Source organism: Bombina bombina, chromosome 2 (genome assembly GCF_027579735.1).
Source record: "Bombina bombina isolate aBomBom1 chromosome 2, aBomBom1.pri, whole genome shotgun sequence".
In the NCBI taxonomy this organism is placed as follows: domain Eukaryota; kingdom Metazoa; phylum Chordata; class Amphibia; order Anura; family Bombinatoridae; genus Bombina; species Bombina bombina.
In genome coordinates this window covers 136,567,599-136,583,370 of record NC_069500.1, presented here as the reverse complement: position 1 = coordinate 136,583,370, position 15,772 = coordinate 136,567,599, and the positions used below count along the sequence as shown (strand labels likewise).

General features: G+C 40.2%; 1 protein-coding gene across 1 annotated transcript in view; it reads right to left on the bottom strand.

Moving 5' to 3' along the window:
* The window catches only part of ITGA1 (integrin subunit alpha 1), a 359,476-nt gene that overhangs the window by 131,773 nt on the left and 211,931 nt on the right, over positions 1 to 15,772 (bottom strand). The window contains exon 15 of the mRNA XM_053701263.1: positions 5,469 to 5,599. Within this exon, the coding sequence (XP_053557238.1) occupies positions 5,469 to 5,599 (131 nt within the window). The remainder of the gene's footprint in view (positions 1 to 5,468; positions 5,600 to 15,772) is intronic.

Sequence of the window (15,772 nt, the reverse complement as noted above, 5' to 3'; positions counted from 1 at the left end):
CCCTAATCCGCCATTAACCCACATCGTAATTAACATAATAAATCTATTAACCCCTAAACCACCATTAACCCACATCGTAATTAACCTTATAAATCTATTAACCCCTATACCGCCAATAACCCATATGGCAATTAACCTAATAAATCTATTAACCCCTAAACTGCCAAACCCCACAACACAAATAATCACTAAGCCCCCAAACCTAACACCCCCTAAATTAACCCCATTACATAAATTTAAAAAATCCTAAATTACAATTAAAATGAAAAACCTAACATTACTTTAAAAATAAAAAAACTAATTTTAAATTAAGCTAAAATTACAGAAAATAAAAAAGTCTAACATTACATAAAATAATAAACAAAATGATCAAAAATAAAAAAAATAAACCTAATCCCTATGAAAATAAAAAGCCCCCAAAATAAAAGCACCCCCTAATCTAATACTAAACTACAAATAGCCCTTAAAAGGGTCTTTTGTAGGGCATTGCCCTAGGTTAAACAGCTCTTTTACCTTTAAAAAAACTAAGTTCCCCCTAACAGTAAAACCCCCACCCACCAAACCCCCCAAAATAAAAAAAAACTAACACAAAAAAATCCTAAACTACCCATTGCCCCTAAAGGGGCATTTGTATGGGCATTGCCCTTAAAAGGGCATTCAGCTCTTTTACTGTGCCCAAATCCCTAAATCTAAAAAATAAAAAAATGCCAAAAATTTAAAAAAAGCCTAACTCTACCCCTCAGATAGGTACTCACGGTTCATGAAGTCCTGCAGTGAAGTCTTCTGTCAAGCTGCGACCTCTTCTATCTTCATCTAGGACTGCAGAACTGAAGACTGGCTACTGTGGAACTGAAGACCAGCGGCCGCAGAACTGAAGACCAGCGACCGCAGAGCCATGGAGCGTGGAGGATCCTCTTTGTACGATCGCCGCCGTACATTGTATAGTGAATTCAAGGTACGCGATTAAATATGGTGTCCCTTGCATTCCTATTGGCTCATTTGATTCTTCAAATTCAAATCAGCCAATAGGATGAGAGCTACTGAAATCCTATTGGCTGTCCAAATCAGCCAAAAGGATTTCAGTAGCTCTCATCCTACTGGCTGATTTGATCAGCCAATAGGATTTCAGAGGCTCTTATCCTATTGGCTGATTTGATTTTGAAGAATCAAATCAGCTAATAGGAATGCAAGGGACGCCATATTTAATCGCGTACATTGAATTCACTATACAGTGTATGGCGGCGATCGTACGAAGAGGATCCTCCACACTCCATGGCTCTGTGGTCTCCGGTCTTCAGTCCTGCGGTCGTCAGTCTTCAGTTCTGCAGTTGCCGGTCTTTAGTTCCGTGACCGCCGGCCTTCAGTTCCGTGGTCCTGGATGAAGATAGAAGAGGTTGCCGCTTGGAACAAGATTATGGATTTGGGCACTGTAAAAGATTTTTTTTTATTTTTTTGTTTTGTTTTGATAATGTTGTTTATTATTTTATGTAATGTTAGACTTTTTTATTTTCTGTAATTTAAGCTTAATTTAAACTTATTTTTTTTATTTTTAAAGTAATGTTAGGTTTTTTATTTTAATTGTAATTTAGGATTATTTTAATTTATGTAATGGGGTTAATTTAGGAGGTGTTAGGGGATTTAGTGATTATTTATTTGCGTTGTGGGGTTTGGCGGTTTAGGGGTTAATAGATTTATTAGGTTAATTGCGATGTGGGTTATTGGCGGTTTAGGGTTAATAGTTTAAATAGATAGTTTGCGATGTTGGGCATTGAGGATTAGGGGTTAATAGTTTAAATAGTTTGCGATGTGGGGCATTGCGAATTAGAGGTTAATAGTTTAAATAGATAGTTTGTGTTGTGGGGGATGGCGGTTTAGGGGTTAATACATTAGTTATTGTCGTGGGGGGTTTCAGTTGAGAGGTAGATATTGCGCATGCATTAGGTGTTTAATTTTATTCAAACAGCAAGCGATGGGTAAAATATCCAGCACCGCACTTGTATGCGGTGCCATATATGCGATCAAGTGTAGTGTAAGGTTAGGTTACCATAGTAACCTATTAATGTTTTAGAAATCCGGCATCGGGTGGAAACGTTTACACAGCGCTATCTTACACCTACACACAAAGTGGAAACCTTTTCAATGGAAACCAGGTACTAAAATGGAGCCATAAATTACTTTTAGCTGTCGGCCGCTTCGGTAGCTTATGGCTCCATTTTTAACAGCTCAATGGAAATAAACCCTAAGAAGGCAGTTTTCTTCTCTGGTCTTGTAGACAATCTGGAAAGGAGAAATCTGCCCTTGGAAGGCTGAGATTTGAATCCTATCCTGTATCCCTGGGCTACAATGTCTTAACACCCAAGGATCCTGAAAGTCTTGAACTCAGGCATCTGAGAAAAATGATAGTCTGCCCCCTACTCGATCCGATTCTGGATCGGGGCAGCCACTTCATGTAGATTTGTTATCTGTGGGCTTCTTGCTCTGATTGGACTTGTTCCAAGACTGAGAAGGTTTCCAAGTGCTCTTGGACTGTTCAGGTTTGGAGGAAGATTGAGTTCTTTGGGACTTGTCAGAACGAAAGGAACGAGAATTACAGGCCTGACGTCCCTTAGATCTGGTCTTCTTGTCCTGGGTAGGAAAGCACCTCCCCCCCACCCCCCTGTAACAGTAGAAATGATGGAATCCAGATCTGGTCCAAATAAAATTTTCCACTTAAATGGTAATGAATATAGATTTAGAGACAATATCCGCGGACCAATACTTCAACCAGAGAGCCCTGCGTGCTAGGACCGCAAAACCTGAAGCCTTGGCATTCAAACAGACAATCTGCATATTTGCATCACAGATAAAGGAAATGGCTATTCATAGAGATTTAATCCTTTCCTGAATATCCTCAAGAGGGAATTCAACAATTAGTTCTGACAGAGAGTCACACCAATAGGTGGCTGCTCCTGCAACAGCGGCTACCGCTGCTGCCGGTTGAAAAAGAAACCCCATATGTTGAAAGATTCTTCTCAAGTAATTCTCTAATTTATTATCCATAGGTTCCCTGAAAGAGGAGCTATCCTCTAGAGGGATAGTAGTATACTTGACAAGCATTTAAATAGCTCCATCCACCTTAGGAATGGAACTCCACAGCTCCAGATTGTGACTCAGGAACTGGAAATAGTTTCATAAAGGTTGAAGAAGGGGAAAAATGTGTTCCAATACTTTACCATTCATTAGCAATAATGTTCGCCATATGAACTGGAACCGGGAAAGTCTGTGGAGCCTTCTTGTCTTCAAAGACCTATCTAGCTTTGGGATCTTTTGCGTAGATAAAACCTCCTTTAAAAGGAAACGTAGATGTTCAATTTTAAACCTGAAGTTTGGTTACTCAGAGGGGATAGGTTTAGCTTCTGAAACATCTGACTCTGAAAGTTCACCCTCTGATGCTACTGAGGTTACTTGATCTTCAGAATTTGGAGACATACTAGCTAAATCTGATTGAAAAGAAGATATAGCCCCCAAATCATTAGAGCTATGTTTGACCATTCTCTTGCGTTTTCCAGAGATAGGTAAGGTATTAAGGGCCGTAAACACAGCAGATTGTAACTGCGCAGTAAAGTCCACTGGAAAAAGAAACCCTCTAACAGGAGGAATAGGCGTGCCACGAGGAACTGCATGTGAAATAGGGTTAAATCCGGGTTGCAGAGTGAGGGTAGGCATCTTCTGAACAAGTCCTGAGAGGTGGATGGCTCAGAGGGAATACATTTATCAGAGGGATTAGTAGATCTAGCCCCCTTCCTAGTCTTTAGAATGACACCCAGGCAATTGGAACAAAATTGGACAGGAGGACAAACCATCCTCACAGTATATACAAAGTATTTGAAATTATTATAGCCGACACAGAACCCTCTGAAGGGTATCTACAGAGTCACGGCCACAAAATAAAACAAAAATTCTAAATTTAGAGAGGCACCTCTATACACGCCCAGGCTGGGGTACACATCCCCTCCTAGAGACCCAGACCGGAGAAGAAGTGGACTCCCCGTGGATGCAAAAAGGACCCCTATTGAAAGGAGAACCGATGTCGCTAAATGGAAGGAAATCTCACCCGATCATGTGGTGCGCAAGAAGAGACCGCCCCCACTATAGCAGAAAGCACGGAAAGCTATTAAGAGCTGCGCAGTGTCAAAGAAAAATAAAATTTACTCAAGTGTTCCATTGCCATTGACCCAAACACCCTCTTTAAGCCATAACCCTTCACAAGTTCGTCCTATAAGAAGCTAAGCAGCACACTAAGTCCCCAACTGCTCCTTCTAAATAATCTCTGTAACGAAGGAGATATGAACCCCAGATCTTGTAGAGGTTAGTTAAGTGTCATGACCAAAGGGTCCCTGTAAAAATCTTAGGGGTGAGAATAGACCCACTAGGTACCTTACCCTAAGATAAGATAACGACTTACCCTCCAGGATTGGTGCTGTGGAGCAGACACAGCATCTGCAGGTGTTACAGTCTCTCTGAGCTGTGCTGACAGGAACATGAGTGATAAGGGAAAAAACAGTGTAACTTGTTAGTACTGGTTACCCAGGGACTGTTAGATTGACTGCCTAGAACAAGTAACAGAAAAACATTCCCTGCATCTCTAGACACTAACTTTCATCAACACTCTCACTGAGAGATTTACATGATTACTTTAAAGACCCAGTCCTCTTGAAGGGAAAATACCCATTAAAGGACTATCCATATCTTCTGAGACTTTCTCTGCAATCCTCCTCTAGTTAAGAAAGGCAAAGAATGACTTGGAGGATAGGGGAAGTAGGAGTGATATTTATAGCCTTTGAATGAGGTGTCTTTGCCTCCTCCTGGTGGCCAGGTGTTGATATTCCCAACAGTAAGGAATGAAGTTGTGGACTCTCCCTGCCTTTGGAAAGAAAGTTACTTTGGTTTCTTTTCAGACACAGTTGGATAAGCAATGTCTCCAAAAGTTTTCTCACACCTCCAATGAGAGTGTGTAGGGGTGATCATAGACTCTGTAACCATGAAGTTTTCTTAACAGAGCAGCGCATACTGAAACTACAGTCAGCTTGTAAAGACCTTCAGAAGGCTCCTTCTCCATCAGTGGCTCAGTGCATGGAAGAAGTGGGCCTCATGGTGGCTGCGTCAGGCTCCATTCCATTTGCATGGTTGCATCAAAGGCCTCTGCAATTGTCTATGCTCCGACAGTGGAATTGAGATCATTCAGATCTTTTAGAAAGGGTAACTTTAGATCAATTTACCAGACAGTCTCTGAAGTGGTGGATAGCCTTTCAACCAATTTCCATAGGCATGAGTTTCCATCTTCCAACGTGGGAGAGGAGCAGGAAGGTTTATTGCAATTAATTATTTAAATAACTTACATAGATGCATTTTAGTTGGGCATCACACTCTAGTTTATTACTTAATTTGAATTTCCTGGTTGTCAACATTTATAGCAGTAACATACATACCAAAAAAGTGCAGCACCACCAATTCCTCCAATAGTTACATCAGTTAGACCATCCCCATTTAAGTCCATTTGTCCATGAATAGATTGTCCAAAAAATTTAACTTTTTTCCCATCTCCACCAGATGGAATACGCTGTTAAAAATATTTAAATAATCATTGTAATACAACATCTTTCTAAATATTATGGATTTTTGCTATAAGCCATCTTTAATATTAATATTTATACATGTATATAACAGAGGCATCCAGTCATATATATTGTAATCTTATAAGGATCATGTAATATCTATTTTTTTATTTTGCAATATCTTTATGCAAAACCCGCCCTTTCTGAATTATTTGCAGCATTTTTACCACATGGGAAGATTAAATTTATTGAGCTCCAATTTTGCATGTTCTCTCCCACCTTTCCTTGAAACTATAAATGTTAAAGGGATAAAAAGGTCAAAAATTAAATGTGCATGGGTGCATTTCTATTTGAAATAATAGCATTTTTTCATTATACTTTCATTAGCAAAAATGCTTCTAGTTATAGTTATTACTGTTTTTTCTTCAGCATACGCACATGTCCTGAGAGGGCCTGTGCACCAGTATTCATACATCACACCTTCCCAGAGAGCAAGCAGTGACTTTTATGACACAAATGACATATTCAGAAGCAATACACACCACTGAGGCTCTCTGCACGGGCCCTCACAAGATATGTACGTATGCTTCAGAAAAAAAGTAATAACTTATACTAGAAGGATTTTTGCTCATGGAAGTATATTGCAAAAATGCTTATAATTTAAATTGAAATGTACCCATACACATTTCAATTTTGACTTTTCTATACCTTTAAGGGCATCAATACAAATATTTTTCTTCTGCTAAAACTTCTTGTTCATCTATATTTCTTTCATGTAATTGGCAACAGTCCATGAGCTAGTGACGTATGGGATATACAATCCTACCAGGAGGGGCAAAGTTTCCCAAACCTCAAAATGCCTATAAATACACCCCTCACCACACCCACAATTCAGTTTTACAAACTTTGCCTCCTATGGAGGAGGTGAGGTAAGTTTGTGCTTGATTTTTATGATTTCTTCTATGATAAGCGCTTCTAAGCATTCTGAAGCCCAATTCCTCTCAGAGTACAGTGTTTGTCAGAGGGATGTGAAGAGCGTATCGCCTATTGATTTTATGGTTTCCCTTGTGGGAAATATTTTCAAGGGTTCTCTGTTATCGGTAGTAGGGATTCATCTCCTACCTCCCTTTTCAGATCGACGATATATTCTTATATAGCATTACCTCTGCTGATAGTTTTCAGTACTGGTTTGGCTATCTGCTATATGTGTATGGGTGTCTTTCGGTAAGTATGTATCATTATTTAAGACACTCTCAGTTATGGTTTGGTGCTTTATGTATTAATATAAAGTTTTAAATATATGTATTTTACTTATATTTGCCATGAGTCAGGTCTATGTGTATTTCCCTTTGTAGTCTAAACAGATTCAGTATAGGAATCATGTTTGGGAAGTTTATTTAAACTTTTTTCTTACTTGGGGTTCAGTCTTTTTCAATTTGACTTTCATTTTTTCGCGGGCAAATCTAGGCTCGCGAGGGCGCAAAATGCTGTTTTTTATTGCGTAATTTTCGGGCCTTAGATGGCGCAAATTTTGTAATTTCCTATGTCGTTGTTGATGCTAGCTGTTTTGGCGTGAAATCGCGTTTGTTATGCTATGTTATGTTATGTTACGCGAGTTGTGTCATTTACTGGTGTTAGTTTTGCACTTACATTTTTTTAACTTATTTTTGCGTAATGCGTCATTCTTGGCGCCAAATTTTAGTTATTTTACCCCTCTCCCTCTATTGCTCGCTTCTTTCATGAACTTTGAAAGCTATTATTCCTGCTTTTGTTTTTCTCTACTGAAACTGTTACATTGTGGAAATTGAAAGTTTTGCCTAATGTTATTTTTCTTTTTCTGTTACATTTTGCGTGATGTCTCATTCTGATCCTGACTCTGATGTTACTGTAGAAACTATGATGCCCTGGAACACAATTCTACAAAGCTAAGTGTGTTCTTTTCATTTTTTTAAGCTGTTGTTATTTCTTCAGCTCAATTATGTGTCATTTATTTATCTTGTTTTATGCTAGCAATGTTTCTACATGTACAATAACATTTACGTTTTTTTACATATTCAGTTCATGTACTTGATTTCATCTGCAAACATCACATGTTGTTGCTTATATCATAAAGGTTATGACTGCTAATTTACCAGGTCTTTTCAAAATTGTTAAGATTTAATTAATTTTGTATTGACCGACAGCATATTTAAGTTTATTCTACTGATGAAGGTTTCTTTGGCTCAAAGGATCCTGTTTGTTAAAATTTCCCTTATTTTTCATTTAAACATTTTTTGTTCATTGTTAAGGAAATTTTCTATTTTTCAATTGGACTTCCATAGCACCGGTATTACGAGTTTGCCTGGGAGGCCAAAAAGGGAGCAGTACACCCTATACCGTCAATATTCGTACCGCCATCTAAAGTCAGTAGGTATGAATTCTATGTTACAAATCTGTAGCATAAAACTCATAAAAAAACTGCTACAAAGTACACTAACACCCATAAACTACCTATTAACCCCTAAACCGAGGCCCTCCCGCATCGTAAACACTATAATAAAGTTATTATCCCATAATATGCCTCTCCCGACATTGCATCACTAAAAAAAATTATTAACCCCTATTCCGCTACTCCCCGACATTGTCGCCACTATTATAAACCTTTTAACCCCTAAACCGCTGCACTCCCGCATAACAAACACTATTTAAAGATTATAAACCCCTAATCTGCCGTCCCTCCACAACGCTGCTATAATAAACCTATTACTAGTGGGCCTGTTTTGTTTAACATGTTCATAAGTGATATAGGAAGTGGGCTTAAGATGAAGGGTTGCTTGTTTGCTGATGATACAAAAATTTGTAACAGGGTAGATGTTCCAGAAGGAGTTGATCAAATGAACTGTGATATTAATAAACTAGAGGACTGGTCAAATAAATGGGATCTGAAATGTAATATTACCAAGAGCAAAATTATGCATATAGGATCCAAAAACCCAAAGGCCAATTATAGTCTCAATAGTACATTACTGACTGTAATTAAAGAAGAAAGGGACTTGGGAATTATTATTTCAGATGATTTAAAATTTGGTGCACAATGAAGCAGTGCAGCCAGCAAGGCCAGTCACATGCTTGGTTGCAATGGAAGAGGTTTTAGTAGCAGAAATAGCAAGGCTCTTATGCCACTTTACAGATCTTTAGTTAGACCAAATATGGAATACTGTGTACAGTTCTGGAGACCATATCTTCAGAAAGATATAAATAAACTAGAAGCTGTCCAAAGGAGGGCTACTAAAATGGTACATGGTCTAAAATATAAAACGTACAAAGAAAGACTCTATGATCTAAATATGTATAGTTTAGAGGATAGAAGGGAAAGAGGTGACATGATAGAAACCTTCAAATATATGAAGGGACTTAATAAAATAGAATCTGAAAGCATTTTTCACAAAAAAATAAATGCCAAAACAAGGGGTCACAATCTAAAGTTAGAGGGTAGCAGATTCAGGAGAAATTTGAGGAAGCATTTTTTTACAGAAAGGGTGGTGGATTCATGGAATAAACTTTGGTAAACACAAAGACTGTAAAGGAATTTAAAAATGCCTGGGACATGCATAAGGCTATCCTAAGGAAAAAGTAACATGTAATATGGGTAGACTTGATGGGCCTTTTTGGTTCTTATCTACCGTCAAATTCTATGTTTCTATGTTTCTATTAACCACTGAATAAAATTATTAACCCTTAAATCTCTGACCTCCCACATCACTAATCCTAACCCTAACGTAACCCTAACCCTAAGTCTAACCCTAACTCTAACGTAACCCTAAAACTAACACCCCCTAACTTAAATATAATAAAAATAAATCTAAATAAAACTTACAATCATTACCTAAATAATTCCTATTTAAAACGAAATACATACTTACCTTTAAAATAAAACCTAAGCTAGCTACAATATAACTAATAGTTATATTGTAGCTATCTTAGGTTTTATTTTTATTTTACAGGTAAGTTTGTATTTATTTTAACTAGGTAGACTAGTTAGTAAATAGTTATTAACTGTTTACTAACTACCTAGTTAAAATAAATACAAACTTACCTGTGAAATAAAACCTAACCTGCTTACACGAAAAACTAACATTACAATAAAATAAAATAAATTAAATTATTAAAATCCAATTTTCTAAATGAAAACCCCCCCCCCACTAAATTACAAAAAATAAAAAACGAAATTATCAAAAATAAAAATGATTTTTTCCTAATCTAATAGCCCTATCAAAATAAAAAAGCCCCCTCCCAAATAAAAAAACCCATAGCCTACACTAAAGTGCCAATGGCCCTTAAAAGGGCCTTTTTTCGGGCATTGCCTCAAAGAAATCAGCTTGTTTACCTATAAAAAAAAATACAAACACCCCCAACAGTAAAACCCACCACCCAACCCCCCCAAATAAAAATCTAAATAAACCTAAGCTAACCATTGCCCTGAAAAGGACATTTGGATGGGCATTGTTCTTAAAAGGGCATTTAGCTCTTTTACATTGCCCAAACCCTAAGCTAAAAAAAACACCCACCCAAAAAACCTTTAAAAAAAACGAACACTAACCCCCGACGTTCCACTTACAGTTAACGAAGTCCGGACATCCAACTTCATCCAGCCGGCGAAGTCATCATCCAGACGGGAAGAAGTCTTCATCCAGGCGGCCTCTTCCATCTTGATCCAGCCGGCGAAGTCCTCATCCAGACAGCAAGAAGTCTTCATCCAGACGGCATCTTCTATCTTCATCCATCTTGCGCGGAGAGGGTCCATCTTCAAGACATCCGGCATGGAGCATCCTCTTCTTACGATCGTCGCTGGAAAAATAAGTTTCGCTTTAAGTGACGTCATCCAAAATGGCTTCCCTTACATTCCTATTGGCTGAAAGATTTCTATCAGCCAATAGAAATGAAAGGGGAAAAAATCCTATTTTCTGTTGCAATCAGCCAATAGGATTGAGCTTTCATACTATTGGCTGATCCAATCAGCCAATAGGATTGAGCTCTCATTCTATTGGCTGATTGGAACAGCCAATAGGATAAAAGCTCAATCCTATTGGCTGATTGCAACAGCCAATAGGATTTTTCCCCTTTAATTCCTATTGGCTGATATAAATCTTTTATCTTGGATGACGTCACTTAAAGGGAAACTTCATTTTCCAGTGATAATCGTAAAAAGAGGATTTCCACACCAGGGGGCCTATCTATCAAGCTCCGAATGGAGCTTGATGCCCCGTGATTCTGGCGAGCCTGCAGGCTCGCCAAAAACAGCAGTTATGAAGCAGCGGTCACAAAGACTGCTGCTCCATAACCCTGTCCGCCTGCTCTGAGCAGGCGGACAGACCGCCACAATTCAACCCGATCGAGTTGATTGATACCCCCCTGCTGGCGGCCCTTTGGCCGCGAGTCTGCAGGGGGTGGCGTTGCACCAGCAGCTCTTGTGAGTTGCTGGTGCAATGGTGAATACTTAGAGCGCATTGCTCTCTGTATTCAGCGAGGTCTGTCGGACCTGATCCGCACTGTCGAATCAGGTCCGACAGACTTTGTTAAATAGAGGCCCAGGTGTCTTGAAGATGGACCCACTCCACGCCAGATGGAAGAGCCCGCCAGGATGAAGACTTCTTGCCGCCTGGATGAGGATGGGTATCCGGACTTCGATAACTGTAAGTGGATCGTTGGGGGTTAGTGTTAGGTTTTTTTAAGGTTTTTTTGGGTGTTTTTTTTTAGTTTAGGGTTTGGGCAATGTAAAAGAGCTAAATGCCCTTTTAAGGACAATGTCCATCCAAATGCCCTTTTAAGGGCAATGGTTAGCTTAGGTTTATTTAGATAGGTTTTTATTTGGGGGGGTTGGTTGGTTGGGTGGTGGGTTTTACTGTTGGGGGGTGTTTGTATTTTTTTTTTACAGGTGAAAGAGCTGATTTCTTTGGGGCAATGCCGCACAAAAGGCCCTTTTAAGGGCCATTGGCAGTTTAGTGTAGGCTAGGTTTTTTTTGTTTTTTTTGATAGGGCTATTAGATTAGGAGGAAATTCATTTTTATTTTTGATAATTTTGTTTTTTAATTTTTGGAATTTAGTGTTTATTTTTTTGTAATTTAGAAAATTGTATTTTAGTAATTTAATTTTTTTAATTTTATTGTAATGTTAGTTTTTAGTGTAAGGCAGGTTAGGTTTTATTTTACAGGTAACTTTGTATTTATTTTAACTAGCTAGTTAGTAAATAGTTAACTATTTACTAACTAGTCTACCTAGTTAAAATAAATACAAACTTACCTGTGAAATAAAAATAAAACCTAAGATCGCTACTATATAACTATTATATGTATTTAGTTTAAATAGGAATTATTTAGGTAATAATTGTAAGGTTTATTTAGATTTATTTTAATTATATTTAAGTTAGGGGGTGTTAGGGTTAAGTCAGGGTTAGGGTTTAATATATTTATTTAGTGTTAGTGATGTTGGAGGCCAGAGGTTTAGAGGATAATAATTTTAGTATAGTGGCGGCGACATTGGGGGGCGCCGATTAGGGATTAATAACTGTAATGTAGGTGGTGGCGATGTTAAGGGCGGCAGATTAGGGGTTAATAGCTGTATGTAGATGGTGGCGATATCGGGAGCAGCAGATTAGGGGTTAATAACTCTATGTAGGTGGCAGCGATATCGGAGGTGGCAGATTAGGGGTGTTTAGACTCTGGGTTTATTTTAGGGTGTTAGGTTTAAACATAACTTTTTCTTTCCCCATAGACATCAATGGGGCTGCGTTACAGAGATTTTGTTTTCGCGATCGCAGGTGTTAGGCTTCTCTTTTGCCGGTGCTCCCCATTGATGTCTATGGGGAAATTGTGCACTTTAAAGCAGCGCTTGTATTTGGGTGCGGTATGGAGCACAACGCCACCATATCGCCCGTACAAGCCTGCTTTTTGTAAACCTGTAATAGCAGCGCTATAGGGAGGTGAAATAACGCCACTTTTGTGGAGGTTGTTAATTTCCCTATATCGCTGAAAACTCGTAATCTAGCTGTATGTTAATAATCCTTTTCAAATCTGATTTTAACATTTTTGCTTTGAGTATTTTCCTATTCAATATACTATCCTATAATATAAAAGGCCAAGTGTGTTTGTCCAAAGCTGTCACGTGCAGTAGAGACACACCTGGCCTTTAACAGACAGTGGTATCTGGGGCCGACCGGGCGTGACAGGGGACGGGGACGGGAGTGACACGGGCATTGCGTGGTGGGCCGGGCGTGATGCGGGCGGGCCGGGTGAGATGAGGATGGGGTGGGGTGGCCATGAAAGAGAGAGCTCAAAAGAGGGGGATAGAGAGCGCAAAAGAGGGGGTATAGCAAGAGCAAAAGAGAGGGGGAGGGAAAGCAAATAAGGAGAGATAGAGAGAGCAAAAGAGAGGGGGAATACAGCAAAAGAAAGGGGAGAGAGCGAGCAAAAGAGGGGGAATAGAGAGAGTTCAAAAGAGAGGGGGGAAACCGAGAGAGCAAAAGAGAGAGGAGAGAGAGAGCAAAAGAGAGGGGAGAGAGAGAGCAAAAGAGAGGGAGAGAGAAAGAGAGCATAAGAGAGGGCAGAGAGAGAGAGCAAAAGAGAGGGGGGAGAGAGAGCAAAAGAGAGGGGGATAGAGAGAGCAAAAGAGAGGGTGGAGAGAGAGAGCAAAAGAGAAAGGGGAGAGTGAGAGCAAAAGAGGGGGGATAGAGAGAGCAAAAGAGGGGATAAACAGAGCAAAAGAGGGGGATAGAGAGAGCAAAAGAGAGGGAGAGAGACAGCAAAAGAGAGATTGGAAAGAGCAAAAAAAGGGGGGAGAGAGAAAGTAAAAGAGGGAGGTTAGAGTGAGCAAAAGAGAGGGGGAGAGAGACAGCAAAAGAGAGGGGGAAGAGAGCAAAAGAAAGGGGAGAGAGAGGGCAAAAGAGGGGGGAGAGAAAGAGCAAAAGAAGGGGGAGAGAGAGGGAAAAGAGGGGGGAGAGAGCAAAAGAGGGGGGAGAGAGAGAGAGAGCAAAAGAGAGGGGTGAGAGAGAGCAAATGGTGGGGGATAGAGAGAACAAAAGAGAGGGGGGAGAGAGAGCAAAAGAGAGGGGGGAGAGAGAGTAAAAGGGAGAGGGGGAGAAAGAGAGCAAAAAACAGAATTTATGTTTACCTGATAAATTTCTTTCTCCAACGGTGTGTCCGGTCCACGGCGTCATCCTTACTTGTGGGATATTCTCTTCCCCAACAGGAAATGGCAAAGAGCCCAGCAAAGCTGGTCACATGATCCCTCCTAGGCTCCGCCTACCCCAGTCATTCGACCGACGTTAAGGAGGAATATTTGCATAGGAGAAACCATATGGTACCGTGGTGACTGTAGTTAAAGAAAATAAAATATCAGACCTGATTAAAAAAAAACCAGGGCGGGCCGTGGACCGGACACACCCGTGGAGAAAGAAATTTATCAGGTAAACAAAAATTCTGTTTTCTCCAACATAGGTGTGTCCGGTCCACGGCGTCATCCTTACTTGTGGGAACCAATACCAAAGCTTTAGGACACGGATGAAGGGAGGGAGCAAATCAGGTCACCTAAATGGAAGGCACCACGGCTTGCAAAACCTTTCTCCCAAAAATAGCCTCAGAAGAAGCAAAAGTATCAAACTTGTAAAATTTGGTAAAAGTGTGCAGTGAAGACCAAGTCGCTGCCCTACATATCTGATCAACAGAAGCCTCGTTCTTGAAGGCCCATGTGGAAGCCACAGCCCTAGTGGAATGAGCTGTGATTCTTTCGGGAGGCTGCCGTCCGGCAGTCTCGTAAGCCAATCTGATGATGCTTTTAATCCAAAAAGAGAGAGAGGTAGAAGTTGCTTTTTGACCTCTCCTTTTACCTGAATAAACAACAAACAAGGAAGATGTTTGTCTAAAATCCTTTGTAGCATCTAAATAGAATTTTAGAGCGCGAACAACATCCAAATTGTGCAACAAACGTTCCTTCTTTGAAACTGGTTTTGGACACAGAGAAGGTACGATAATCTCCTGGTTAATGTTTTTGTTAGAAACAACTTTTGGAAGAAAACCAGGTTTAGTACGTAAAACCACCTTATCTGCATGGAACACCAGATAAGGAGGAGAACACTGCAGAGCAGATAATTCTGAGACTCTTCTAGCAGAAGAAATCGCAACTAAAAACAAAACTTTCCAAGATAATAACTTAATATCAACGGAATGTAAGGGTTCAAACGGAACCCCCTGAAGAACTGAAAGAACTAAATTGAGACTCCAAGGAGGAGTCAAAGGTTTGTAAACAGGCTTGATTCTAACCAGAGCCTGAACAAAGGCTTGAACATCTGGCACAGCTGCCAGCTTTTTGTGAAGTAATACCGACAAGGCAGAAATCTGTCCCTTCAGGGAACTTGCAGATAATCCTTTTTCCAATCCTTCTTGAAGGAAGGATAGAATCCTAGGAATCTTAACCTTGTCCCAAGGGAATCCTTTAGATTCACACCAACAGATATATTTTTTCCAAATTTTGTGGTAAATCTTTCTAGTCACAGGCTTTCTGGCCTGAACAAGAGTATCGATCACAGAATCTGAGAATCCTCGCTTCGATAAAATCAAGCGTTCAATCTCCAAGCAGTCAGCTGGAGTGAAACCAGATTCGGATGTTCGAACGGACCCTGAACAAGAAGGTCTCGTCTCAAAGGTAGCTTCCAAGGTGGAGCCGATGACATATTCACCAGATCTGCATACCAAGTCCTGCGTGGCCACGCAGGAGCTATCAAGATCACCGACGCCCTCTCCTGCTTGATCCTGGCTATCAGCCTGGGGATGAGAGGAAATGGCGGGAACACATAAGCTAGTTTGAAGGTCCAAGGTGCTACTAGTGCATCCACTAGAGCCGCCTTGGGATCCCTGGATCTGGCCCCGTAGCAAGGAACTTTGAAGTTCTGACGAGAGGCCATCAGATCCATGTCTGGAATGCCCCACAGGTGAGTGACTTGGGCAAAGATTTCCGGATGGAGTTCCCACTCCCCCGGATGCAATGTCTGACGACTCAGAAAATCCGCTTCCCAATTTTCCACTCCTGGGATGTGGATAGCAGACAGGTGGCAGGAGTGAGACTCCGCCCAAAGAATAATTTTGGTTACTTCTTCCATCGCTAGGGAACTCCTTGTTCCCCCCTGATGGTTGATGTACGCAACAGTC